The sequence below is a fragment of the Delphinus delphis genome, chromosome 3 (genome assembly GCF_949987515.2).
Source record: "Delphinus delphis chromosome 3, mDelDel1.2, whole genome shotgun sequence".
NCBI classification, from domain to species: Eukaryota; Metazoa; Chordata; class Mammalia; order Artiodactyla; family Delphinidae; genus Delphinus; species Delphinus delphis.
In genome coordinates, this window is record NC_082685.1 from 19,832,479 (window position 1) to 19,858,565 (window position 26,087).

Here is a 26,087-nt window from a genome sequence, read left to right on the forward strand (position 1 = left end):
ATCAATTGTAGAACCAATACATTTCACACTATGGGCAAAATTGGTCATCATATTTTGGTGGTTCCAGGCACAGCAGTGTGCCTTGGCCAACTGATTAAGGACCTCATCTCTAACCAGAGTAGTCAACAGCAGGGAGATGGGTGGGAACTGATGTAGTCAGAGATAGCATCTTAGAGACAGACCTCAAAGGATGGGTAAGATTTAAAATTGTAGATGCATAAATGGTGGCTATTCCAGGTGAGAAGAATAACGTCTGTTTCATTCTACAGCATAAAGAATTTTCACTTCCAATTTTCCAATTATCTTTTCAACTTCACTTCACTTCTTAACATGGGGTACAATCTCCATAACAATTCAATTTATCCAGAGTAGGTGGCACAAGTTTTCTACAGTATTAGGTCATGAAATGACAGTGCCCTCCTTTCACCTAACAAGGTACAAGGTACAAACCCACATGCTATTGGATTTATGCCCGCAACAGTCCAACCATGCCCTCCCAAATTTGATTTCTGACTTTCTCTTTTATCCATCGAATGTTTGTCAGAACACAAAATCCCCTTGACACTTTTCAGGACCAACCCTACCTGACTCTTTCCCAGCATTTGTCACTGTCAGCCTTTCCCTCATTTAAGCCCTTCTCTCGCTTACTCTGACACCGCACTCTTGGTTCTCCTCTCCTTCTGATCATTCCTTCTCAGACTCTTTTCCTCTGTCCCTTAAGTGCTCCCCAGGGCTCAGATTTTGGCCTTTTTCTCTCTTCTCACTCTACACGCTCACAACGGGAAACTGTCTGGGGATCCTTATAACTGCGAAATACCTTATCTGAGGTAAGCAAGCCCCTTAACGGGGCTCACTAGCTCTCAGACATTACTCTGCCTTGGTTAAATAAAACTGACTCACAGGAATAAATAATGGGGAAAAGTTTGTTAGGGAAACTTCCAGCTACCGAATCTGCCCAGGAGGCAGGGACCACAACAGGAAAAATTTTGTAAGGAGTCTCAACTGAAACTTATTTTTTTGTTGTTTTTTATTAGGAACACAGGCCTTAAAAAGATAAGCACTTCTGAGCTTGTTTCCTAAGACATCCTATTTATCGGAATCCATTTTTAGACAGGACGTTCCAAGCGGGCTGGACTACACAATCGCGTTCACTGAGCTAACCCCAGCACCAGCCTGGGCCGGTTTGCGGCTTGTCTATTGCGCGGTGGCTCTGCCTGCAGTTCAGCCGTGGTGCGGCCCACTGGGGCGGGAGAGCAGGAAACGGAGCTACGGTTGCCTCTGCTGAGAGGTGCTGCATTCAGAATAACTCCTCGAGTAGCAGCAGACACGTGCCACAGGCTTAGGGCGTTTCCTCCCGGCTTCACCCAGGTTCTCCCACAACGAAAACAATCTAGGGAGTTGCCTCAGCCACCACACGTCTCGGAGCGTGGACTGCTCCGCCCGCGCAACCGCGTGGTGGAGGGCGGGGCCCGTCCCTGACGTCACACAGGGCCCCGCCCCTTAGGGGAGAGGCGGGAGCGCGTGAGCTCTGTTACGCAGGCGCGTTCGTCCTTTATAAATGGCGCTAGAGGCCGACGGTGGGGGTGTAGGGAGAGGGTGTTGCCGCCATTTTGTAGGATGTTTGTCGCAGCGAGTGGGAGAGAAGACGGCGGTTTGGTGACAATTACTGGCCAAAGGGCCTTTTACTTTTGCGGAGGTAAGGTTTCGGATAGGGTGTTCTGGGCTGGGCGGTTTCCCAGTCTTTTAGGTCTCGAAGCCACGTGTCGGAAAAAGGACGGGATTCGGGGCCTCGGCAACGGGGGTTTCTTCGGGGCACAGCTCTGCTCGTGGCATTTGAAACCTAAAGTTGCCCAGGTGTCATGGTAGATTTAAAATCCTAGGGCGGAAAGGCCTCGGCTCTGCTGCTGACTCTTCTCAGAGAGGCCAGGTCACTCACATCACGGCTCCTTAGGCCCGTGACTCGTCCCGCCGATCAGGGTGAGACCCTGCGAGAGCCTCCTGGGGCAAGTGTTGTCCTAGATCAAGCCTTATTCTGGGTCCCTGGCCTCGGCCGTTTGTAGCATTCTGGGATTTTCCGAGGTCAGACTTATGCCTCTGAGTGCGCCAAAGGCCCTGACCAGGTGCCCTGGCGGAGAGGCGGGGGGTGGGGACTGGGCGTCCGAGGAACTGCTAGTTTGCGAGTCCAGGTGGTGGAATTTAGCTCGTGCTTGTGAGAGGTAAATACGGAGAGGCTCATCCTTTGTGCGAACTGTTTTTTTCCTAAAGTGGAGCATAGTATTGTTGCATCAGATCTGCATTTCTGATACTTCTGCATCACCCTGTCCTTGATTACTTAAGTAACCGTGAAATGCTTATACTATTCTTAGGAAACAGCGCTCCAAACTGACCACGTCAGCCACCTGGTCTTATTTTATAGCTATCTTTGTATGATTGTGCTCCATACATACACCCACAGGCTTCTTGTTATCCATTACATACAGTACTCTTGGAGCCATCTAATCATAACTTTAACCTATATAGATATTTTAATATAGATAACGTAAAATTGTCGGGTAATACAGGGTGTTAAAGGGCAGTAAATCAGGTTCCTAAGATGGATATAAACATCCGATGTTTATTGTATCTGATGTTTTTATTGAAGGATGTCCGATGATTCTAACATGTAGGATTCTTTGTTAATTAGAAATAGTGTGATAATTCTAGATAGTTTTTCTTTTTTTTGTATGCGAAGGAACCTAATCTGTGTAACCTGGATCTGGGATTCTTCTCTTGGCCTCCTGAGAAAATATTTCTGAACAGTAGTGGCGGCGGGGGGGCGGGGCGGGAATGGCTTCCTAACAGCTGAATTAAATTTAAAGTAATGAACTTGGCTAGAGAAATAAAAACCTTTGGCTCTCCCAAGATGCTTATTTTAATATTTGCATATTGATAACTGTGGTTATTTAAGAATTCTGCCTTGGTGAGCTAGTTATGGCCTACTGACAGTAGAAGGAAAAAAACAGAACTGAAGCAGACACACATGTTTTGCAAAAACTGCATAATAGTCATAGTAATAAACCTCAGTCATCAGATGTTGTAATTTTGCTTGCTATGATTTAAGAATGCTTAACTAAACAATTTTAAAGAGTTCCTGTGTGGTTAAAATACAATTTGGGTAATTGAAGGGTCAGAAGAATTCCACTAGAAATATAATTTTTTTTTTGATGGCTTTTCTGATGGTCTTTTGGCTCAGGTTAATTTGTAATGTCATTTATTTCAGTTTCCCATATTCAAATGACTATGTAAATGAGAATGCTCACTTGTCAATTTCCAGTGAGAGCCCTGAGTAGAGTTTTAGGATTTTTGTTGGACCTAAGAATCAACAAGAGAAGTGAGTTAAAAGATCTGAATATTTGGTGGCTTCGGGCTCTGATGGCATGATACCTACATTTTCTTAGGGAATATCTCCCAGGAGATGCCTCATTTTAAAGTCTTTTAATTCATTTGAAGTCTTTTAAATTTTTTACTTGAATTTGTTTGCTTGTTATTGAGTCATTTGGGCTAACTGAAGGGGGTTAACTAAGTTGGTTTTGCTCCATTTTACCTGTTTTCAGCTCCTTGCTGAGTTGTGAACCTCACCCTCTTCAACAGTTTGGACATCACTGTTAAAAACTTAACTGCTTTGTGAGAGAATTAAGATGGGAAGAGGCAGATAGGGATGACATTGTTAGAACACAGATCCTGATCCTGAATGGAACCTGTGAGGATGTAGATGGAGTCAGGGAATTGTAACAATTATCTGATTTCAGTGTGACCATATTCATCCTTATAGGTTCATTTCTTTAGTCACCCCAGATCTACAACAAATATGTTTAATTTTAAGAATGGCTGCAGGATGATCTGAAAATAAACAGTCATCTCCTATATTCAGTATCCCTAAGTGTTTCTCAGACTTCAGTTATTTGTATCACAGTATTTCGACAAAGCTGCATGACACTTGTGATATTTGTTTTAAATTAGTTCACATTTAAAGTTAACATCAATAACTTAATAATTTGATTATATCAATAACTTAAGAGATTAGTAATAATTTACCATAGAAAGAAGGTAATGATAAAAATAAAACCAAAAAAGTTATTAATTTCTAGCTAGATATTGTTGTCTACTGAAGGCTCTAAGCCTGAATCCTGACTCTTTTTTTAAAATGGCAGTTAGCAAGTGTTAGTTGAAGATATGCACCAAGCTGAGAATTTATCCAGAAGAATTGAAAGAAAATGTATTAAGGTCTCACAGTGTTATCATTTAGTACTAGGTGTGTATACCACTTAGAATCATCTGACATACCAGTGGGATAGTGCCTCCATGCCCTGGGAACCATTACCTACGAAGATTTTAGAACCTGTACAACCCTATGTGCTGGGGTTTTTCTATTTAATATTAATGTGAAATATTTTATTTACTAAATATAACCATTTGTAATTTCCACAACTCACTTTTCATTTCCATTAACAGATGAGGCATTCCAAAAGAACTCACTGCCCTGACTGGGATAGCAGAGAAAGCTGGGGACATGAAAGCTACAGTGGAAGTCACAAACGGAAGAGGAGATCCCACAGTAGTACACAAGAGAACAGACATTGTAAACCACATCACCAGCTTAAAGAATCTGATTGGTAAATTACGCTTGAACTAGTACCATTTTAACACTAATAGTTTTAATGACTTGTCATTAGCTTATATAGCTTTCATCTGTCAGATTGTTTTATAAATCAGTCAACAAATACTCATTCAGAAAATATTTACTGAGTGCCTATTATATGCTAGACACTGCTGTGAATAGAACAGAGTTCCTACCCTCACATATCTGTGTCCATTTCGGAGCTGTGGGAGACAGTTGATTGAGTCCCAGCTGCCAGTAATATAGTTGGGGGAAATGAGACACACAAAAGTTAAGTAAGTGATTAAAGGACCAGTGAGTGCCTTTAACTTGTATGTAGTAGGGAGAGCTGTACATTGGGGCACTTATTTAGGGTTCCACAAATGAGAGATAATGAAGGGTGGGGAAGAGTTCATCCAGATGAGAAAAATAGCATGTGGTGTGTGAGAATGTTAAAGTGTGTTGGGGATTAGTTGCTTATACTGTATTCTACAGGTTATATTTGTAGATAAGGCCAGTAGATATGTTTGGGATTTTTAGAAGCTTGGCTGTTGTAAGAAGGGCCTCAATAAAAATTTCCAATGGCATGTGTCCTGTTCTATTGTATTCTTACCAGTGTAAAATTTGGAGGTAATACATTTATATAGAATTGAAGGAATTTTTCAAGTTCCTAAATGATTAAACAAAGCCTAGGTGAATAGAGTTTCTTTCATTCTGTCCTCCATTAATTTCCCTCTCTCATTTGTTTTTGTTGGTTCTATGTTTTCTCCTTGTTTTGTGCAGATGTTCCACTGGGACTGTTTGCCAGATTGCTTTCTAAATTAGCCAACTGGGGTTACTTTAAAAAACAATATGTAATTTTTTACCTTCTCCATGCCAAAACAGACTTGTTCTGTAGAACAGTGAGCTTGTTGGTAATCAGTGCAGACTAATCATTCTTCACACACTATCATATGGAGGGAAGAGGGAGAATCTATGCCAGGATTTCAATGACCTGAGCTAATTAATGTATTATACAAGAATATCTGTACCCTATATTAAGATAAATACAAAATACTCTGTAAGGCTTAACATATAGTACTAACCATTCATGGATTTATTATGCATTGTATGTGTAGAAAGGAAGTGATATGAATGATGAATGATATGAATGATGAATTCATATTCATAATTAACCACATAAAGATGTTACTGAGTCAGTGCAATAACCACTAGGCCAATAGTTTCTTCTTTGATATTGGCACCAGAGATGTCTGGTGGTAATTGCTCTCTAATCTGGAGTAATCTAATAATCTTTTTCAAGATTCAAAACTTTACAAGTGTTTTTTGTAAAATTATTGGAAAAAAATGAAAAATACAGAAGCGTATAAAGAAGGTACGCTTGGTAGGATGCTAGTCCCCCATTTGGATGTAAAGTTATTTCTTATTCTTCTGAAAAATATTTTTGTATACAAATCTTTGCCTCTGAATATTTCCTGAAAATAGGTTCTAAGAAGGGACAGTTTCAAGTTAAAGGGTGTGAACTCTTATAAGGCTCTTGCTACATATTCACATATTTTTCTAGAAAGTTTGTACCAAGTTACACTCCTACGACATGCTGTCACCCGTCTTGCCTATTTTGAAATGCCAAGAATAGTGTTTTGTTTTATTTGAATTTTTAAATTTCTGCTGAATTTGTCCTCTGTCATGTGCTTATTGAACACTTGAACATTTTTTTAATTGAAGTATATTTGATTGTGAACATTATTTTTGTATTCTTAGCCTATTTTTTCTATTAAAGTGTATTTTTCTTATGATTTATCAGCGCTTTTATTGGTTATCAATTATCTTACCTTTTTTCATATATATTTCAGAGTGTCTTTTCTTTATGATTTGTAAGTAGCCTGTGAATTTCTCCCTTCCTACAGGCTTAATCAATTCTACACAGGAAGACTGATGTGGCTGTGAACACTGTGAACACATTTTATATCCTTAAATGTCTTGTTGTAACATAGAGTATCAAGCCTTAAACCAGTGATTCTCAAACTTTAGTGTGAATAGAATCACTTTGGAGGTATGTTTAAAATGCATATTACCAGATTATTCAGTGAGTCTGACCTGGGGTCCAGGGATCTTCATTTTTAAAAATTCAATATTTCGATATTGTTAATAAACAGACCGCCCTTTGAGAAACACTGTTTTAAGCCCTTTAGCCCGGCATACAAGATTTTGGATGATCTGTTCCCAGCTTATTTATTTGCCTATGTTCCCCTATGTGAAAATTGCTCTTGCTGAAATTGTCTACTTACTATTTCCTAAGTAACATGTAGACAAACTCATCTCTAAGCCATTCTGGCTAAAAGTACTCTATAAATGTAAGATGGTAATATGCCATTTTTCTTTCCTGGCATTTCTTCTACTTCCCACTTTGCCCAAATCCTGATTTCCCTTTAAGATGCAACTGTTCCCTTCTTTTTCATGAAATCTTCCCTGACCATTTTAAGCATTTTGAGTTTTTTCTCCTAAGCACTCATATCCAGGCTTTCAACATTTCCTGCATTGTTGAGTTTTGTTTTATTCTTGTATGAGTAATCTCAAACTGAACAGTTATTTGTTGGCAGGGATTTTGCCTCATATATATTTTTTACCTTCCACAGGACCTGTGTGGAAATAAAAACAAATGCCCATAGCCTCATTAGTCTTGGCTGTTTTGAAGAACTACAGTGAAATATTCACTGGACATTCAGTGAATATTTTTAGAAATTAAATCAGTCTGTTCATCCTGTTCACTGTGTCCATATAGCCTTTATAATTCTGTAGACTTTGTTTATATAATCTCTAAGCCTTGGTTGTTGTAGGTTGAAGAGGTCCTCATCTTTTTAGTTTATCCTCATGGTATTACTTCACTCTATGTTTGTTATTCTTTAGATTATTTATGGATTATCAGCAGCTCTAATTTCATGCACTAGTCCAGCTAAGGATTATTAGTGTTAGAGTTTTCCGATAAATTTTAGACTTTTATGGGAAGGATGCCTTACAGAATTAAACAGATGCCCTTTAGAGTATGGTAATTTCTAGTTTGACGTATTGTAGATCTCTCCCTTAACGGTTCCAAGCAACTGATCAGATCCCTGACTTAGACCCAGATTTAGACCCTAATATCCTGAGTTGTTTCTCCAATGGCTAGAACTTAAGGCTGACACTGGGGAAAGGGGGTTTCTGCATCTCCCCAGCCTGGATTTGATGCCAGCCCTGTTGAGTAGCAGTTTTAGAGATGCTTCTCCTTTATTTCTGTGTAAACCAGCCTCCTGAGAAAACAAATGACAACATATTCTGGGAAAAAGAAAGAGGTTAGTGAGGGCAGTCTGGTTAACATCTGTCACTCCATTGCTTGTCAGGATTATTTTAGCTGGTGTGTCTGACTGGGCAGGTGTCCCCTCTCTCCCTCAGTGCTCCATGTGCACTGAGGGATCTCTAGAAGCTTCACACTCTGTTGAAAAGGACACTCATCCCAGGTAGAGAGGGGGATGGGAAACTGGGCCAATTGAATCTTTTTCTTTCCATCAGATCAAGGCTGCTTAACTGGAATCCATTGACTTCCTGAGGTCCATGACCTCTGAAATTCCTTGCCAAGTTTTGTTTATGCATTTGTGCGTTTCTTAGGGGAGAGGGTCCATATCTCTCAATGAGATTTTCAAAGGGATCTGTAGATTCGGAAGTTAAGCACTATGGCACCAGATGATGCTGTTTTTCCTGAATTCTTGTTTATTTCACAAGCAGGAGTGACAAATTCAAAATGCAAAGGGAAGTAGGGGGTTGGGAAATCCTAAGCAAGCAATTACAAGAACCTTTTCTCATTTGAGGGGGATATATTTTAGATATTTTTGGCACATGAAGCAGCCTTCAAAAGCTGTGTTGTCTATTTCTCAGAGAGATACAGGAAGCTCGAAATAGAGGAGAGGAGATGGAATAGGTGGTGTGTATAATAATACTGGCACATACAATAGGATTTAGAATGTGCTCTACAACCATGGCAAATCATTTTCCTTCTAGGGATCTCAGTTTAGTCATCTGTAAAATGAGAGGCCTGAAATATATTTAAGATTCCTTTAGCTCTAATACACCTTTCATGAAAGAACTCTGTGTGCCAGAGATACCTAACTTACATTAAGAAGGAAAGGAATCCTGTTTTGCCTGCCTCATATTGTGTGTGGCTCTGAAAAAAGGAAGAGAGCTTAGTTACAGATGCATATATCACAAGATTGATGAATTTCAGAAGAGCAGTTTTGTGAATTTTTGGTCTTAACTTTCCCCAGAAGGTAAAGGGACACTTAATCAAGTAAACACTGAATATGTTGAATGATTTGACCCAAGCTTTGTTCCTTCATAGCAGTATATATTAATAGAGATATGTTCCCCTTTACTTGTTGGTTAAAGTAAAATTACTTCTTAAGTTTTGTGAGTTAAATATAAATTCTAATTCATCAATTTGTATTTTTTTCTTTTATTGAGTTAGCTGTTTTAAACCAGGAATTCTTGAGAGAATGTTTTATTTTAACCACGTTATTCTAGAATGAAGAGAGTAATTTTAAATCCTTTAATGTGTTTGCAGTCATTATTTAGAAGCAGGGTCCTTGAATGAGAGAGATTATCGGGACCGGAGATACATTGATGAATACAGAAATGACTACTGCGAAAGATATGTTCCTAGACATTATCACAGAGACGTTGAAAGCAGTTATCGAATCCACTGCAGGAAATCTTCAGTCCGAAGCAGGAGAAGCAGTCCTAAAAGGAAGCGTAATAGACACTGTTCAAGTAATCAGTCACGTTCGGTATGACTGATTTTGTTTTTATTTTGGGTGGATACTTATTTGTGTGTAAAAGCTCTTACTGAGCCAATAAATTTGAAAAAGTTTATAATACTATATGAATATAATTGTGTTTATATTACTTGAATCCTTAAAGGAAACTTCCAAATTCTTACAACTAATCTGTATTTATTAGTTAGCCCTCATTTGCCCACATTTACTCATTTTCTGCAGACCAGATCATGAGTTTCTTGATTTTAATGTTAAAAATATTTTTATCTTTTATAACATAATCATACGAAAAGATGAAGCACCCATCTTTTCTTTCATCTTAAACGTTTTTTACTTTAAAAGAAACCCCTTTCCCAGTACTTGGAGACAAATGTAGAAAGTTGCACTGGCGGATACTTACCCTGTGTATAGCACAGGCTCCAATTAGTTCCATTGGAGTTCTGAAAGTGGGTGCTGAAGGGGAAATTATTGTCCAGAAAGCCTGCCCTTTTTTTTTTACACTCATGAATCTTCACTTGTTTGCAGTAAACTATGAATTATTATTTTCCTCCCCAAGTTTTCTTCAGTAGAACTATCATTGATTAGATCGAACATTGACATTAGCCTTTATTTTCCCCTTTTATTTTAATTATGTTTAAAAATATTGCTAAATATCAATTTGAACTAATCTTGACATTTTAAAACATTTTCCTGACAAACTAGACATCTCAACTCACAGCATAGGCTATTTTATAACAAGAGATTAATAGATCATGACATTGCATTCTTTAAATTTCAGACTTCAATTAAGTCAGTATTTTAAAGAGACAATTGTGTTGTTTTTTTCTATTGCCACTTTAAGTATCTTATCTGAAAATCTGTTCCTTGCCATGTTTTTCTTCTGTAACATAAACTGTGCCTTGTGAATTTCTGGGGACTGAATTTGAAATTGCTCCTGCCAACTGTTCGTGGCCTGGTGCTTATCTGAATGCCTGAATATCTCCCCGCTGAATGAATTGCGTATTCTGCCCTGAATTCACTCTGATATATTGATTGGCTGGATGATCTTGGTGCTGCCCACTTGCCGTTCCAGAAGAGCCACCGAAGGAAAAGATCCAGGAGTATAGAGGATGATGAGGAGGGTCACCTGATCTGTCAAAGTGGAGACGTTCTAAGAGCAAGATGTATAGAATATTTTTCAACACTTTTTAAACTTTTCAGACAGAATAATCTTTTTAAGAATAGTTTGTCAGCGGGGGGCTAAAGAACTCTTCATTGCTTTTTTGTTTTGTTTTTCGTGGGTTTGTTTGTTGTTCTTTTGTATTTCTTCTTTTCTATAGAGTTTAAATATTTCTACTCTAAAGTTCCAAAATAATCAGTGGAATTTGAGATTAGAGCAAGAATGATAGCTCTATCTAAATTATTTTTGTAGCAGCTGAAAATAAAATAATTTGACTGCTGGAACCTTAATTATGCTTTAATAGAGATCATTTGAAAATATTCCACACTTAAGCATTCATTATTTGAATAACTGATAATTTGTACGCAGGTACTTACACTTCTTTCTCCCCCCTCACTTTAGATGAAATCGTGGACACTTTGGGAGAAGGGGCCTTTGGCAAAGTTGTAGAGTGTATTGATCATGGCATGTAAGTTTGTTGTTTTTCTTTTTTGAACATTCTGATATTTTTGGTGGAGAAGGATCCATAATTTAAATGAACTGGAATTTAAGTGGTAACTATGTGTTTTCCTGGGAGGTATAAGTATTCAAAAGTTCTTGAACTGTGTATGATTTATTTACCGTAAGTATGGATTTTGATCAAGAATGCTAAGAATTTTTATCAGATGGAGTTCATTGAAATTAATGTGAATGTTCAAGTGAAGAGTTTCCTAGAACTTAGGTCCTTAGCTTTCTAGAAGAGATTTAGAGTGCTTTACCCTACTTTTGAATTGCAGAGACAATAAGTTAGCATGTCTAATCTTCTTGGTTCAGAAACTTTTATTTCCAAAGGAAATGTTTTCCTCTAGGATCTCTATTCTGTGGTTGCAAGTTTTTATGTAAGTGAATGTCTTAAAACAGTTTAGTGGAAACTGCACATTTCTAAATTGACATCTAAACTTTTCTTCATAAAATAGTTGAGGATGTAATTTCCAGCTTATTGTAAATGCTGATTTTTTTAAAAAAAACATATCTCTCTTTTTAAATGTTTGGAGGAATCTAAATACAACAGCTTGATACCTCCTGTCATCCACGAACAAACTTTTCTTGAATACTTAGAAATGCTGTATCCTTGAACTTACTTTTACTTCATTTTTCATAGAGAATATTATCCTAAATGTCTTTTATTATCACCCTTTCCTCTCTATGACAAAAATGTGAACATAAAGTAAAATTTTAAGATATTTTGAAATACTTTGACTTAGGAAAGTTGCTAAGAATTCCCATATATTCTTCACCCAGATTCCACAAATGTTAACATTTTACAGTATTTAATCATTCTCTATATTTACATGTTATATGTATTTTCAAGTTTTGCCAGCTCATCTACAGACCTGATTCACATTTCACTAGTTGTCCCATTAAGGTCTTTTAAAAATTTCTTGAGGTTCTAAGACTTGAGTATTTGAGATATTCCAATGAATAGTATTCAATTGATCAAGTACAAATCTGTTACAAATTTTGATACTTATTAGACCTAAAACATACAGTTTGAAAATATATCTTTTATTGAGATGGTTGGGGCCTTTAAAAAATGAGTTCATGTGTCCATAGATAAATCTTACTGTTTTAGCATTAAGTTTCCATTTTTCGTTTTTTTTAATTGACAAGTAATATGAAAGCTTGTAAGTTTAAGGTGTATAACGTTGGTTTGAAACATTTATATACTGCAATATGATTACTATAGTAGCATTAGCTAACACCATTATCCATTTTTCATTTTTATAGCTATTAGCACTGTTCATTTTTATAGCTTATTAGCAGTTAGAAAACTTGGCCATATGATTAAATAGATGAGACTAGAAGAAGTTTTGTCACAGCAGTTTTATAGTAATTCTTGTAAGTCTTGAGATATATGCTATACATCATAGGGAGATAAATCATTAAAATTTTATTTTGATGATTATATATCAGCCCACAACTTCATTGGGGCCTTGTCAAAAGAAATGAGTTTGGAATAGGTTTGCTATCCAACCACTAGAAAAATTTGTTTGCCTCAAAGATTTTTTTTTTTTTTTATAAACAGCCTAGGGCACAAACCTTACCATATTAATTTCGTGTGCATGGGGTTCTCTTTTGTAATGTGGGAAGGCCATAGTGAAAAATGCAGGGTTGACTGCTGGCTTGTATTCAAGAAGATCAGGTTTAGAAAAGAGGACAGAAGGAAGCTGAAGATTTGGAAATCCCTTTCCTCAAAATCATTTATGGCTTTTTTTTTTGGCCGCACCACGTGGCTTGCGGGATCTCAGCTCCCCGACCAGGGATTGAGCCTGGGCCTACGGCAGTGAAAGCTCATGTCTTAACCACTGGACCACCAGGGAATTCCCTCTATACTTTTTAGGAAGTATTACAGATGTCCCGGTCTAAAACACGCTGCCCTACATTGTTGCTATTTATAGCTATTCGCATCCGTGAATGCACTAAACATTTTTTTGGCTTCATGACTTATTGGTGTCTCCTTTGCCGGAATTATCTAACAAACTGATAGTTGTCTTTCTTCTCTGAAGAAGTCTAAGCTCCCCTAACCCTGATGGTTAGGCTCTTTCTTCTCTCTACTCCTTATACCAGGCACTTCTAACCTTATGATAAGTTGTTCAAGTGTCTGTCTTTTCCATTAGACTGTGAGGTACATGGGACAAGCCCTTTTTAACACTGATTCCAATGCAACATCTGGCACAGTCGCTAGCCTGGTGAATGAGTGAATGCTTTCAGCAGTAGTATGTTCTATTCAAGGTTTATATTTTTATCCTTTTTTTTAAAAAAAACTACTTATAAAATCTAGGTAAATTTAAACTTTTGGAAACAAACATTAACGTTGATAAGTATTAAGAGAAATCATCACTCCGTATAATGTATATTTTGTCAAAATGTTTCGAAAAAATGTTTATAGATCTGCTATAATATACCCTGAAAGATGATTTTAGGAAAATAGCATAGAATGATTGGTACTTAATAAGATTATGCTTTAGAGCAGGGGTCCCCAACCCCTGGGCTGTGGACTGGTAGGAACTGGGCCTCACAGCAGGAGGTGAGCAGTGGGCGAGCAAGTGAAATTTCATCTGCTGCTCCCCATAGCTTGCATTACCACCTGAACCATCACACCCTCCCCCCACCATGGAAAAATTGTCTTCCATGAAACCGGTCCCTGGTGCCAAAAAGGTTGGGGATAGCTGCTTTAGAGGATACATGTCTTCAGTGCCCTTCTGTACATTTACCATTTTCATTTTGTTTTTAAGGGGTGGCATGCATGTAGCGGTGAAAATCATAAAAAATGTGGGACGATATCGTGAAGCAGCTCGTTCAGAAATCCAAGTATTAGAACATTTAAATAGTACTGATCCCAATAGTGTCTTGTAAGTAATAAACTTGGAACTGTGATCCATTATGTTACATGAAATAATCAGAATTCTGTGAACTGAATTATTTTTATTCTGATCTGTTTTAGCCGATGTGTCCAGATGCTAGAATGGTTTGATCATCATGGTCATGTTTGTATTGTGTTTGAACTCCTGGGACTTAGTACCTATGATTTCATTAAAGAAAACAGCTTTCTGCCATTTCAAATTGACCATATCAGGCAAATGGCATATCAGATCTGTCAGTCAATAAATTGTAAGTATACTTGTTAAATTTTTAAATACCAGTAAATTAAAGGTTTTATTGTACAAGCAACATATCAAAACATTGTCACTAAAAATGCACATTGCAAGTAAAGATGAAACCACTTTTGATCCCTACCTCTACTACTAATTCTCCTGTCTTCCGGTACAGATTAAATTTGTAAGTGAAACTAATAATGTCTTTTTGTTCTTTTGTAGTTTTGCATCATAATAAATTAACCCATACGGATCTGAAGCCTGAAAATATTTTATTTGTGAGGTCTGACTATGTAGTCAAGTATAATTCAAAAATGGTAAGTTACACTTGTTTTAATTTTGGTAGTTGTCTTTAAAATTAATTTAGCTTGGTGATCCTTGGATGAGGAATTTTACCTTTGAGGCTTATTATATCCTGATGTTTAACCCAAAAAGGGTAATCCTTTGCCTTTCTCATGGGGTTATTTTGAAAATCAAAAAGATAATTCATGTGCAAGCCTTTTGGATAGTGCTATAAAATATTTCATATCTTTATTGATCTTTGTGTTTACTTAACTGTATCTCTAGAAACGTGATGAACGCACACTGAAAAACACAGATATCAAAGTTGTTGACTTAGGAAGTGCAACATACGATGATGAACATCATAGTACTTTGGTATCTACACGGCATTACAGAGCTCCAGAGGTCATTTTGGGTTAGTAGATACCAGACTTCCTGATATTTTAATTGAAAAAGAGATTTTTTTTCTCTACAGCTTTTATTGGGGGGCAGGTAGTTGGGGGATAGCTGTAATTTTCTTAGCAGTGTACAGAAAATGTTTTCTGTTTTCATAAAAGCTGTCTGGACATTGCTATAAATATTTTTCCTGAGTGGGAAAAATGTGATATCATCTGTAAAGATATTCCAGGTTGTGGTTATTTTTGAACAAGTCAGTCTTACAAGATCATAAGAGAACAAGCTGTATTGGCTAAGTACATGACAGCAGTATGATTTTGAAGCAATGTGGGCACCTCTTTTCGTCTCATCACAAATCATGGTGCTGGTGAAAATGCTAAAGATTGGGTTGGCAGACGTCTAGATGTAGGGTGGATGGAGGTTAAGAGGAGAAGAAAGAGGGACTAGTCTAAGAGGAGAGCTTCTTTGATCATCTTTGACATGAGAAAGCATAGAAAGGAAAATTAGTTAAGGTGCAGGGTTTTTAAATATTAATAAAAGGGAACTCAATGAGGGAGAGTGCGTCTTATGCCTCAAAATTTAAAAGTTCGAGACCAAGTCATGTTGATAGAGCAAGGAAGTCAGAAATGGCTTTGGGGGCTTGGAGACAGTGGGAAAAATTCAGATCAGGTGATATTGGGAGATAGTTAAATGGTATAAACATATTACTTCACCAAAAGTAAGTTTCAACCGAGGTTGGATAGTAAAACATCTTTGTGGAATCAGTCTTTTCCACTTTTTACCTTTTGTCTAAGAGGACTTGGTAGTTCAGAATATGAATGTGAAAGCAAACTAATGATGTTTACCTAGAGTAGAGAATTAGTAAAAGGGAGAGGAAATTAAGAATATTATGTAGTGCTGGCTAATAGAACTTTCCATGATGATAGAAATGTTCTATATCTGCACTACCTAACATGGTAGCAATTCGTAGCCACACGTAGACTACTGTGTACTTTCAGTATAGCCAGTGTGATTGAGGAACTGAATTTTAAATTAATTTAAATTTTAGATTTAAATAGCCACATGTGGCTAGTGGCTACCAAATAGGATAGCACAGGTTTGGAGCTCATCTTTGAGATTGATGTTACTAGGATTTCTGCTTAGTATGGTCTGAAAGAAGCTGCTGTGTTGCAGTAGTTTAGAAAGTGTATTCATGGTTGAGGACTGAAGGCTGCAATGAAGGTAAAAGAAAAGAGTGTGGGAAGAGATTGTGGACAGAGATGTATTTTCAGAGCTTAAAAAGAGATAACTTGCTGTGTTTTATCAATTTTAAGAAGAAGATTTTTCTCTACATTTTAACATGTGAGGGAACATAACATAAAACAATTGGCATTTTTTCTTTGTTATTGGTTTGTAAAACAGTGGTGTATCTTACAGTTAGTTAATGGCCTCCTCCTAGATTGCGTAAGATACAGTGATTCTTAGTAATAATACAGTCCCATGCGTGGCCAGGCTGGGGATAGTTGATATAAATCTGAAATTGGGGTTATTGGTCTTTAGGAAAAGAAATGAACAGATGGGAAGATTAGAAGGGTTCTTTGTGTGTTTGTGAAGTGTTACTCCTGAGGATTAAGGCAGAATTAGGTTGAAGAGGAAGATGTTGTCAGTTGCTACCATTGAGGAGGGCAGTTGGTCTCATGTCTTGGGTGTTGGTAGTAAACAGAAGTTGGTAAAAGTGAATGATGTGAAATTCCAAAGAGTATGAGAGCTGACGCATAAGAGAATGAGGTAATTTACAGTCACTTGGGAGAAAGCTGGACTGGGAGACAGGAGTGGCTGGAAAAGAAAACTTTCATCTTAGATCCAGGCTCTGTCATTTGCAGATTTTGTATGTGTTACTGTAAGTAGAAACCATGCTCCATTATCCTTTTGTTCAAGTGATAAGTACCATGAGGGTTAACAAAAATGGCTAAATCATAGTCAAGTTCCTTGAATATATTGTTTCTTCCTTTGTCTTTAAATTCAGTAATGTTACTGAAAGTAATTGAAATGTCTTTTAAAGTAGGATTTATTTGTACATTATTGTTTTATTAAAAACTTAATCTTTAAAAGGTTAAAACATGGTTTTATGGTTTACTCTTTTCCTTTCTAATTAGATATAGACTTAAGGCTAGGTGTTTTTTTCTTTTCTGAATAATGTTACTCTTGAGAATTCTGAAGGAGAAAGTATATATGATCATATATAGACAACCTGAAAGTACATATATAGATACCTCTCTATGTGAACTTTAAATAGCTATATAATTCTGCTTATGGGTGACACTGCTTATAATATCCATTATAATTCTTACATAATTTATGTGACACTACTATTTCTTTTAATGGAAGAAATAAACTCAGATATCAAGCTAATGGTAATTGATGAGGGGTTAGTAATTACATTCTGAGGATAATTATTGATCTATGTTTGCACTAATAAAATGTAAAATTTCATAGAACAACCGTTAACTGGGTATAACAGTGCTCCTCATTGCACAAGCAATTCAGAGACTATGGAATATATGCTAATCCTTCTTATTTTACGTAAAATGCTTCCTCCCCCAGGTTAAAATACTGTAATTTGATACAAGGATATGGAGGACTGAAAGCATAGTGAATAATGTTTGATATAAAACTAAAAATGTAAACCCTGAATTTACTATCATATTCTCCTAAATAGGCTATATAAAGAGAGCACCCACATAGGAAAAGATATTGTGTATTGGCAATTAAAAATTGTTGCATAATACAATGTTTGGTTTTGTTTTTAAATAGCTTTAGGTTGGTCTCAGCCTTGTGATGTTTGGAGCATAGGTTGCATTCTTATTGAATATTACCTTGGTTTCACAGTCTTTCAGGTATGTATTTAGTAAATGTTATTTACTGATTCATTATGAGCTTTAATGTTAAAGGCATGTTAAAGTTTTGGTTTCCATATTGGAAAGTTGCCATAGTGTCATTATTCTTAAGATTAAAACTTACATGTGCAAAATAGTCATCCTTCTCTAAAACCATAGTTGAATGAAATACTCCCAGTGAATGGTCATAATTCATTCTGCATGTGGAGCTTTTAAACACATGGTTCATATTGACTTCATATGATCTGTTTTATTGTGGTGCTCCTTCATAAATTTACATTAGTGTTACTATGGTCAGTTTTAATTCGGCTCTGGTTATGTTGCACTTTTATTAAAAGAATTCAGAAACAGTAAGTTGTATTAAGCATCTATGACACCCTAGGCACATTTCTAAGCACTATGTGTATAAAAATTAAAAGACAGCATCTCTGTCCTCAAGGAAGTCATACACAGGATAGACATGGGAAAACGTACAGTACAATGTGATACTTGCTATAATGGAACCATGTAGAAGGGAACCCAGAAAAGGTGAACGGTTAAGTTTCCTTAGAGAAGGCATCACTGAGGAGTAGGGAGTTTAATCCATGCTATAAGGAAGAGTAAGAGTTTGTCAGAAAACTAGAGTGTGTGATGGCCATATCAGGAAGAAATGGTATTCATAAATGCAACAGGCATAAAGGAAGCTACTCTAGTTGAGGAAGGATGAATAGTGCTGTCAAGAGTGTCTTGGATAAATAGGAAAATGGTGTCAGTAGGCAAGTACTGGTTCATAGTGGACTTGTTTGCCATAGAAAGGTATTTGTTTTATCCTAGGAGTCAGTGGTTTCCAAATGTAGACTGGTTGGTCTAAAATGAAAATGATTTTGTAGGGTTGCCATTCTGGCTTTCATTTAGAAATTATCTCTCCTGGTTTTTTGGTATTAAAATGTTCTTTCTGTGAAATGGTAATAGTTATTGGCTTACTTGGCAGAACAAAAAGGAGAAAATGTTATTTAGGTCTCTACTTTTTTTCCTCATAATTTTGCTTATGTCAGAAAACTAGAAGTCTTGAAAGCTTCAAGTGGTGTAACCATTGAAGAACTTTAAGAGGGTTGTGATTTGATCAAGGTGTGTTGTTAGATGGGGTGAGGGTGGATAGGGAGTTCCTGGCTAATACTATCAAGGTTGATTTGAGGTTATGGCAATGCAGGATGAGGAGGGAGGAAGCTGTGATGAATTATAAGTCACTTAGGTGGCTGCTGCAGAATATATGTGTTCACTGCTGTGGGGCACCTCACCAAACTTCTGTCTACTCTGTAAAGATCTGTTAAAAGTACTCTGAGATTGTAGACAAGTTTGATATCTAGAACATAGCTGTCGATCATTTCTAGGGGGTGGTGTCTGGTTTTGTGGTAGTAAGCTATAGGGTCAAGGAAAAAGTTGAGCACAGTGCATGCTTTCTTCATTCTGACACATATAAAATCCTTCAGATGGTTTTATGATTGTAAATCATTCTGAGATCTTAAGCGTCGATTATTAACTTTGGTTTGAGATGTGGTTTATATTTTAATTCTACCCTCCAAAATAGTCTTCAACTAAGGAACTTTTTGAAGATAATGGAGCTTGTATTATTTATTCCTGTCACGAATTAAGAACATTTTGAAAGCAGTGTGCTAGGCACAGTAGCTAATGGATTTAAAAAGCATTGCACATAGACTCTGCTCTTCAGAACAAGGATTGGCAAACTATATCCTGTCTGATGCCTGCTTTAAAAAACGAAAAAGAATATGTGGTAGAGACCATTTGTGACCATCCAAGCCTAAAATATTTACTATCTGGTCCTTTACATAAGAAGTTTGCCAGCCTCTGCTTAGGAGTGTACCATTTAGTTTAACAATTTATTCTACTTTAGCCAAAGCTCTGTTACTGTGTAATTTAAGAATATGAGTTTTGACTTGGGTTCACAGCTCAGGTTTCCTCATTGATGAGCTATGTGAGCTTGAGCTAGTATCTTAACCTCTTTGAAAGTTATGTTCCCACATTCCTAGCTCAAGGTTGTTGTAAGAATTATTGGGACTGTGTTTTTATTGTCTAGGATTAGTGTTACGAAGTTTCTATCCATTGGGTAATGGAGGTTAGTTAAGCAACCGATAAAATGAGTAGCCAGGTTTTTGGTAATCTTCCCCAGTCATCCCTCAGTTAAACAGTGCAAGTAATACAAATAAGGAAAATCTGTTCTGTTTTACATTAAACAAATTATTCCAACATTGTTAATCAACTGTACTTCAGTAAAATATACTTAAAAAGTTGTTCCTCAATCAGCTATACAGACCTTACCAATCCATTTCAGAAATCGGACAATCAGTATAGCTCATTCAGTTTTTTTCCATCTTTGAAGTAGAGTGTAATATAAATTGTATAGCTGTCTAATCTAGTCCTTTTATGGAAACACTATTTTCTTTTTTTTCTTAACATTTATTTATTTACTTTTTTCGGTTGCATTGGGTCTCATTCCAGCACGTGGGCTTCTCTCTCGTTGCGGTGTGCGGATTTTCTCTCTCCAGTTGTGGTGTGCAGGTTCCAGAGTGTGTGAGCTCTGTAGTTGCGGCTCGCGGGCTCTCTCGTTGTGGTGGGCAGGCTTAGTTGGAAAGTGGATTCTTTACCACTGGACTACCAGGGAAGTCCCGGAAACACTATCTTCTTGTGTTTTCCTTTTATGTGCATGTAGGGAAATGGAAAGTGCTAAGTTTCTTTTTCCTATTTTTTTAGACTCATGATAGTAAAGAGCACCTGGCAATGATGGAACGTATGTTAGGACCCATACCAACACGCATGATTCAGAAAACACGGTATGCTTTTTAAGATTAAAGCCCTATATTGGGTACATGCAGTGGCCTATATTCAAACTATAGAAAACCCATCTTTGTTGTTATTGCTTATTCCAAAGACTGTAGATTTTGAACTTTTTTTCATGAAGTCGTTTTTGAAAAGTAATGCAATATTTACTTTGTGATCCAGTAAATAAAGTGGTGTTTTTATACTCAAGGTAACCTTTGCATAAGTGTTTTCCTACGTTGATTTAAAAATAATACATAGAGTAGTAAAAAGAGCTTGATTTTGGAGTCATATCTAAGTTTGAATTCCAGACTGTTGCAAACCACATGTATGTCTTTGGACAAGAATACTATAAGTGGTTTCAAAACATAGCTTCACCACAGAAGTCATCCAGGGAATTGTTAAAGATTTCCAGCCCCATACCAGACCTAGTGAAATCAGAATTTACAGGAATGGCTCTAGGAACCTCTGTTTTTGAAGCTGGCATTGTTTCACTTATGGTATTTGGGAACAACTTAGGTGGGATACTAAAACTTCAGAGGGTACAAGATTAGGAAAAATATCATATAAGGTAGCCGATATAATTATTGCTGAGATTTTTAGAAATTGTATGTTTATATATATAGAAAGAGAGATGTCTGTGGTTCCATCTTTTCCCCCAATCCCCTGGTGGGGGCAGGGCAAGCATGTGGGATTTTGGGGGGTTTGTTTTTTTTTAATCCAGACGTCTCTTTCCTATAGGAAACACAAGTATTTTCATCATAATCAGCTAGATTGGGAGGAACATAGTTCTGCTGGTAGATATGTTAGGAGACGCTGCAAACCATTAAAGGTAAAACAACAAAAAACAAAAAAGAAACTGTTTTAACTATTTTTTAATGTCTTTCTTAAACAAAGTCATTTTTCCCCTCAGGAATTTATGCTTTGTCATGATGAGGAACATGAGAAACTGTTTGACCTGATTCGAAGAATGTTAGAATATGATCCAGTGAAAAGAATTACCTTGGATGAAGCATTGCAGCATCCTTTCTTTGACTTATTAAAAAAGAAATGAAATGGAAATCAGTGGTCTTACTATACTTCTCTAGAAGAGATTATTTAAGACTGTGTCAGTCAAGTCTAAACATTCTAATATTTTTGTAAACCTTAAATTATTTTGTACAGTTAAGTGTAAATGCTGTATGTTTTGTATCAATAGCATAATTATCTTGTTAAGCAAATATGGTCTTGATAATGAATGAAATATAAAAGCTAAAATTAATTTTCCTTTTTTGAGATTAATTACCATTTTTAAAGACCTTTGGAATATCTTTTGTGTCCAGCGATAAATGTGATTGATCTTGCTTTTTTGTACATGGAGGTTGACTCTTGGAAGTGATTTTTGTGTTTTGTTTTTTGTTTTTTTTGAGTAAAAGGAAATCTTGGCTACTTCATTCTTAAAAGAATATTCTTTATTTACCTCAAACTTTTCTTAGCTTTAAAAGTTTTTTCTGTAATTGTTGAACAGGTAATAAGTATTATTAACTCTAGGTAGGCAGGTATTAGAAACCAAAACCCATAGGAACTGTTTGCTGTTGGAATTTCATTAAATTGTAAGTATTGTGTTCTTTTTCATTGGGTGATGTCAGTGGTGGTAAGTAGCATTCATGGAAAGACATCCAACTTGTGCATCGTAATAGGTTAATAAAACCACATACACACTTCGTTTAAGATTAAAGTCTAACTGGAAAGTTAGCTTGGAAAGTCCTGTTTTCCAATGGCTATTTATGTAGTTAGTCACAAATGTAGAAATAGGAATTCTGATGACTGAAGTTTTTGTTTTTAATGCCAAATCTTCAGGAGTCTAGAAATTGTCCAATATCTGTTTCCTTACCATATGAAGTATAAATACTTAAACCTCAGCCTATGAGACTTTAAGGTTATTATTAAACAATTTGTATTTAGGTTACTCTTTACTGGGGAAAAAAAAAAAAGATTTGATTGGAGAACACTTGGGAAGAAAACTGCAGAAATTTCCAGACCCTGATTGGTTAACATAATGAACTTTTTGTTTGTAGGTATTTTTTTCTGTTTACCTGTTTTCACATTAAAAACTACATGGTAAATATTAATTTAGTAAAAAAAAACAAAAACTATCGATCAGTCTGCCAGGTAAAAATGTTTTTTGTTGTAGAATTCATGATTGATTATCCAGATAAAGGTTTTTTGTTACAAGTATTCCCATTTCTGAAGTGCATTACCAAAGATTTGAGTTTTATCTGTATTCTGAACATAAAATGCATGTAATTTTTTGGTATGACAAATAGTGATACCAAGGTGGGTTTCTCTACATGATCCGCTGGTAGCATCTGCACATATAGTAAAGCTATGTTCCTGAAGTTGACTAGGAATTTAAGAAAGCTGAAATTTTGCCGTAGAATCACTGCATAAATTATGCTTAGGGCTCTGATGCAGCCTACATATGTTATATAACTACAGTCTACATATGTTATATGTTATATAACTATGTTATAAGGTTTTTTTAAAGGAGCATTTGGTGTAAAGAAAAGGTTTTTCCTTAACACAGCAATGTCGTTACAGAGATTAAGAAGTCAGCCATCCTTTATTTTCCTCTCCATTTCCATACTGCTGGTGCCACTCTACTACCTAAGCCTCCTGACCTTTCCCTACAAGTGCTCCAAGTTCCCAAATTAATGTTTACTTTCTCCCCCATCAGAAACTCATTCCTTTGGAGTAGCTGATCTCAGGATATAGGAGGAAAGAAAAATATCCACACTATTTCTTACTAAGAAGTTAATGATTGCTAACCCCTTTCCCTGCTGAAAAGTATTTACATTCTTCACTAAGGGTATTTGCTAGTTCCTAGGCCTAATTCATGGAAGTTTAGGAATTAAAGTGAAACTTCAGTGAATTAGGTAGGATAGAAGAAAAGTTTAGTGGTGAGGATGGTATCTCTGGTATCATATGAGTGTCTACGGCTAACCTTCCTTCCCATCTTCTGTGAACTCTCAGGTTCCTACTCTTAATTGCCTTTTTCCTTGTACTTCTGAACTCAATTTCTGAAAGCGCCAGGTTTTTATTTGACAGTGTTGGGAGCTTCAGCACTAACAGGAAACGTTTAGAATGGCTGGTGTATAAATATGGATCGTTTGTAACTGGGTATTTTCCCTCATGATTTGATGTCTCATAGATTACTATTTCTAGAAATTCCACTGACGTCAAACCTAGTTTTAAAAGTGCAGCTAAATAGGTTATTTCCAGTGTTTTCTGCTACTGCTTATAGCTCAGGTGTTCTCATCCATGCATTCATCAAAATTTTTGGAGTAGACGAATAAAATTGACTTATCCAGTTGACAGTAGAAAAATACCCAGTGAAGTTTTGTAGTTCGTACAACTGAAAACTATTCCTCTGAATAATCTTGAAGGGCTAGATGCTAGAGAAATTAGAAGTGACTCAGCCACGACTCCTAATAATTGTGGCTGAATTGTGACTTAAACTCAGGTATCCTAGATTCTAGCATTGTGCATTCTTGTGATAATACAACTTACTGAGTTAAAAACTTAAGTTTGATTCTTGTTCATGGTTCTGTGAAATGGGATGAAATGAATGTAATGGCTAATAGTTTAATTACTTGGATTCAGTTTTTCTCACGTTTTTCTTTAGTAGTTGATACATAGCTTCAACCATCAAAATGGTTAAAATGGTATGATAATTTGAAAATATACTCTGTTTTAAGTAGATAGGCAGATAACCTGTATTTAAACTTATCTTGACATCCTGGAATGAAGAAACACTTTGTCAGCGTGGCCTGGCTTTTTAACTCATTTCCAGTTTGAAATTTCTGATTCCCACAAAATTTGGTGCAAGTAAGGTATTTTAAATTTAAACATCCAGGGACTTCCAGGGTGGTGCAGTGGTTAAGAATCCACCTGCTAATGCAGATGATGCGGGTTCGAGCCCCGGTCCAGGAAGATCCCACATGGCGTGAAGCAACTAAGTTGGTGTGCCACAACTGCTGAGCCTGAGCTCTAGAGCCCAAGAGCCACAACTACTGAGCCCATGTGCTGCAAGTACTGAAGATGGCATGCCCATGTGCTGCAAGTACTGAAGATGGCATGCCCATGTGCTGCAAGTACTGAAGACCGCGTGCCTAGAGCCCATGCTCCATAAGAGAAACCACCGCAATGAGAAGCCTGCACACCACAACGAAGAGTAGTCCCCACTCACCGCAACTAGAGAAAGCCTGCACGCAGCAATGAAGACCCAACACAGCCAAAAATAAATAAGTTTTAGAAATTTTGTAAATTTGAACATCTAGTACTTTGTTTAACAAACTGCATTTTCAGGGAATTCCCTGGTGGTCCAGTGGTTAGGACTCTGCTTCCACTGCAGGGGGCACTGGTTCAATCCCTGGTTAGGGAACTAAGATCCCACATGCCAAGCAGCCAACAACAAAAAAAGGCGACCTTTTCAAATAGAACAGAAGAATTCATGAGTCAATAACAGTATTAATAACATCAGTAATTGTTGGCTTAGTAGGTTGCACGTTTGCAAATAAATAGAAATAATTTTAATTCTTAAAAGTTGATCATTTGATCACGATTTTTGAGAAGTTGCTATATCCAGCTAAATCCTTAATCTAAAGTTTAGTTGGTTAATTGGTTTTATTTTTTCCATATTTTTATAGAGGGAAGGTAAAGTTTTAAGTCAGGTTGGCTTTATAACTCCTTGGCCAGTCCAGCCTTTGTGGCCAGTTTTATGTTAGTGATTATTAAAAATAAAATGCAAAAGTTGAACAATGAACCTCTATATATAGCCCAGCTTAAAAAATTAAAAACATTTTGCAAATTTTGTTTCATCAGTTCCCCAACTTATTTTCCTGTTGCATTTAAGTACAAATGTCAGATACCATTTCATCCATATTTCTGTACTGTATATCTTTTAACGTGAGTTTTTAGTGCCAGTATCACACCTAACAAAATAATTCCTTATCTGGTAGAGTCTATAAAGTTTCATGATTGTCTAAAGAGTTACTTTAAGTTAGTTTGAATCAGTACCGAGTCAGGGTCCACACATAGCTAATTTGTCTCAGATCTCTTAATCACTATGTGCCTTTTTTTCTCCCCTTTTTATTTCTTTGCTAATTGAAACTTGGTCATTTGTCTTGAGAGAATTTCCCATACTCAATATTTCATTGGAGTGGTGTCCTTTCCTCTAGTCCCCACTTATCCTGTAAACTGATAGTTAATGAAGTTTTTTAATAGTATTCCTTCTGATAAATACAGAAGGGATGTTAGAAATACACTGTGTTGCTACTCTTTATGAAATAATATATTTGGGCACCAATCATCAGTGGATGCTAAAACCATGAGGGGAAAACTGATGGAGAACTTTATAATGAAGGGATCAGGCTGAATCTCAGGTTGGCAACCAGATGGATGTGTTGATATGCGTCTGAGGTGATGCGGTAGGAAATACACAGCACC

At 36.6% G+C, this 26,087-nt stretch overlaps 1 protein-coding gene across 2 annotated transcripts; it reads left to right on the forward strand.

Moving 5' to 3' along the window:
* The first annotated feature begins 1,546 nt into the window (after positions 1-1,546).
* On the forward strand, positions 1,547-24,863 carry CLK4 (CDC like kinase 4). Of its 2 annotated transcripts, XM_060008257.1 has the most exons (13): positions 1,547-1,696; positions 4,492-4,652; positions 9,228-9,450; positions 10,511-10,601; positions 11,000-11,066; positions 13,873-13,989; positions 14,082-14,248; positions 14,455-14,549; positions 14,800-14,929; positions 17,704-17,786; positions 20,535-20,614; positions 21,342-21,432; positions 21,514-22,759. In XM_060008257.1, exons 2-13 carry the CDS (start codon positions 4,492-4,494, stop codon positions 21,652-21,654), a joined length of 1,446 nt encoding a protein of 481 aa, XP_059864240.1. In that variant the 5' UTR covers positions 1,547-1,696; the 3' UTR covers positions 21,655-22,759. The 2 variants fall into 2 exon arrangements, with proteins under 2 accessions (XP_059864240.1, XP_059864241.1); XM_060008258.1 differs by lacking the exons at positions 1,547-1,696; positions 10,511-10,601 and adding an exon at positions 6,544-6,689 and having other exon boundaries at positions 4,527-4,652; positions 21,514-24,863.
* The last annotated feature ends 1,224 nt before the right edge of the window (positions 24,864-26,087 follow it).